Source organism: Aplysia californica, unplaced genomic scaffold (assembly GCF_000002075.1).
Source record: "Aplysia californica isolate F4 #8 unplaced genomic scaffold, AplCal3.0 scaffold00203, whole genome shotgun sequence".
NCBI classification, from domain to species: domain Eukaryota; kingdom Metazoa; phylum Mollusca; class Gastropoda; order Aplysiida; family Aplysiidae; genus Aplysia; species Aplysia californica.
Window position 1 is genome coordinate 66,701 of NW_004797473.1, and position 1,942 is coordinate 68,642.

At 35.0% G+C, this 1,942-nt stretch overlaps 1 protein-coding gene across 1 annotated transcript in view; it reads right to left on the minus strand.

Moving 5' to 3' along the window:
- The window catches only part of LOC101861661 (tetratricopeptide repeat protein 25-like), a 10,160-nt gene that overhangs the window by 6,548 nt on the left and 1,670 nt on the right, over positions 1 to 1,942 (minus strand). The window contains exons 2-3 of the mRNA XM_035969977.1: positions 1,242 to 1,440; positions 1 to 37 (exon numbers count right to left, since the gene is read on the minus strand). The exon at positions 1 to 37 is cut by the window's left edge and continues 189 nt beyond it. Coding sequence (XP_035825870.1) covers positions 1 to 37; positions 1,242 to 1,440 — 236 coding nt within the window. The remainder of the gene's footprint in view (positions 38 to 1,241; positions 1,441 to 1,942) is intronic.

Here is a 1,942-nt window from a genome sequence, read left to right on the forward strand (position 1 = left end):
TCGCCGGCTTTGAATGCTGGCGAGAGGATGGTGAATGCTGGATTTCAAACATTTATTTATTTCTCAATGTACTTATTTATTTATTTATTTATTTATTTATTTATTTATTCATTTGTTTTATGTATTTATTCACCCATTTATTTATTTATTAATGTTATTATTTATTTATTAATTAAATTAATTAATTAATTTATTTTACATATTTAATTTTTAAAATTTATTTATTTATTTATTTATTCATTTATTTATTTATTAATGTATGTATGCATTTATTTATCTAATGTTGTTTTTTCGCCCACGTTGACACAATTGAACGCTTAACAAAAATATGTTTTACTCAAGTTAAGGTAAGATCAGATAATATAGGATCAGATCAGATTAGATCAGATCAGATCAGATAACAAAAAACTTTAAGACCCATGAAGGGTTTTTGGGAAGATATACCAGAACATGAACATAATATTATATATAAAGATTCAGCACCGACACAGAAATGCATTTACTACATTCATATTCAATGGAAAGCAAAAAATACAAAACTCACCCACATGCGGACACAAGCAGTTTGTGCGATAGTGTGCATGCGCATGAACTCTACCTCCCCCTCTCTCTCCCTCGTTCTCTCCACTCTCTTTCTCTCTCTCTCTGTCTCTGTCTGTCATTCTCTCACTCTCTCTCTCTCTCTCTCTCTCTCTCTCTCTCTCTCTCTCTCTCTCTCTCTCTCACACACACACACACACACACACACACACACACACACACACAAACACAAACAAAAAACAACAAACAATAACATCACATTATATTTTTCTTCTTCTTCTTCTTCTTCTTCTTCTTCTTCTTCTTCTTCTTCTTCTTCTTCATCTATATTTTTTTTCTTGCTTCCTAAAGTGCGTTCCTCGATATTGAATTGAAACCTACATTTTGCCAATCATTTCTCTTCTTCGCTGTTGTTTCTATTCGTTTATTTGTTTGTTAGTTTGTGTGTTTATTTCTTTGTTTTTTGGGGGGTTATTATCTGGTTTTGAAAATGCGAATACAACCTCTGGCACTTATAATAATTATTACTTAATTGTATTGTCAGTGCCGAAAAACTTTCTAAAAACTAATAATTAACGAACACAACCTTTGGCACTTATGATAATAATATGACTTTATTGTGTTGCAAGTGCAGAAAAACTCTTACTAAAAACTAACAATTAACGAACACCGTCTCAAGCTACGTGCACGAGCTCCCTCACCCTCGTCGATACTGTCCATCTCCTTGTTGATGAACCTGGTCATCTCCCGTTTCTGGTCACGTGCCGTGCTGTCCAGGCCCACGAAGGTTGCGCGCCCACCTTTCCCGCCCCTGCCCTTGCCAGTTTCCCGCAAGATGGGCAGGGCTCCTACAGGTTCCGGCGTATGTCTGTCTAGCTGGGAGGCACTGCGAGGCGAGTTCTGGGAAAGGCGGGAAAACAAGGGGTGTTGGGATTATTTCTATTTTATTTGTTTAATGATTTTTTAAATTTATTTATTTATTTATTTATTTATTTATTTATATTAATTTCTTAATTTTTTATTTTATTTTATTTTATTATTATTTTTTTTTGGGGGGGGGGGGGGGGTGAGTGTTTTCGTAAAAGGAGTAACTTCTCGCAATTCGTGAAATGGAGATGTTGTCCAAAAAATAGACACATCTGCCTAATGTTGTAGATTTTAAACTGATGTCATTTTCCTCAAGCTAAACATGTCTTTTATTATTTAATATCATACTTTGTACGAGCTCAATCTATAAATTTCTTAATATCTTTCTGTGCCCATTTAGCTGATCTCCAAGAATTTATTCATTTTGTCAGCATACCTCACAGGTTCAGGGGAGGGGGGGTTGGGGTGGGGGCTGTTAATTCTTTGTTTATTTTTTTTTTTTAGGGATTGGGGGGGGGGGGGATGCAGAGATGCT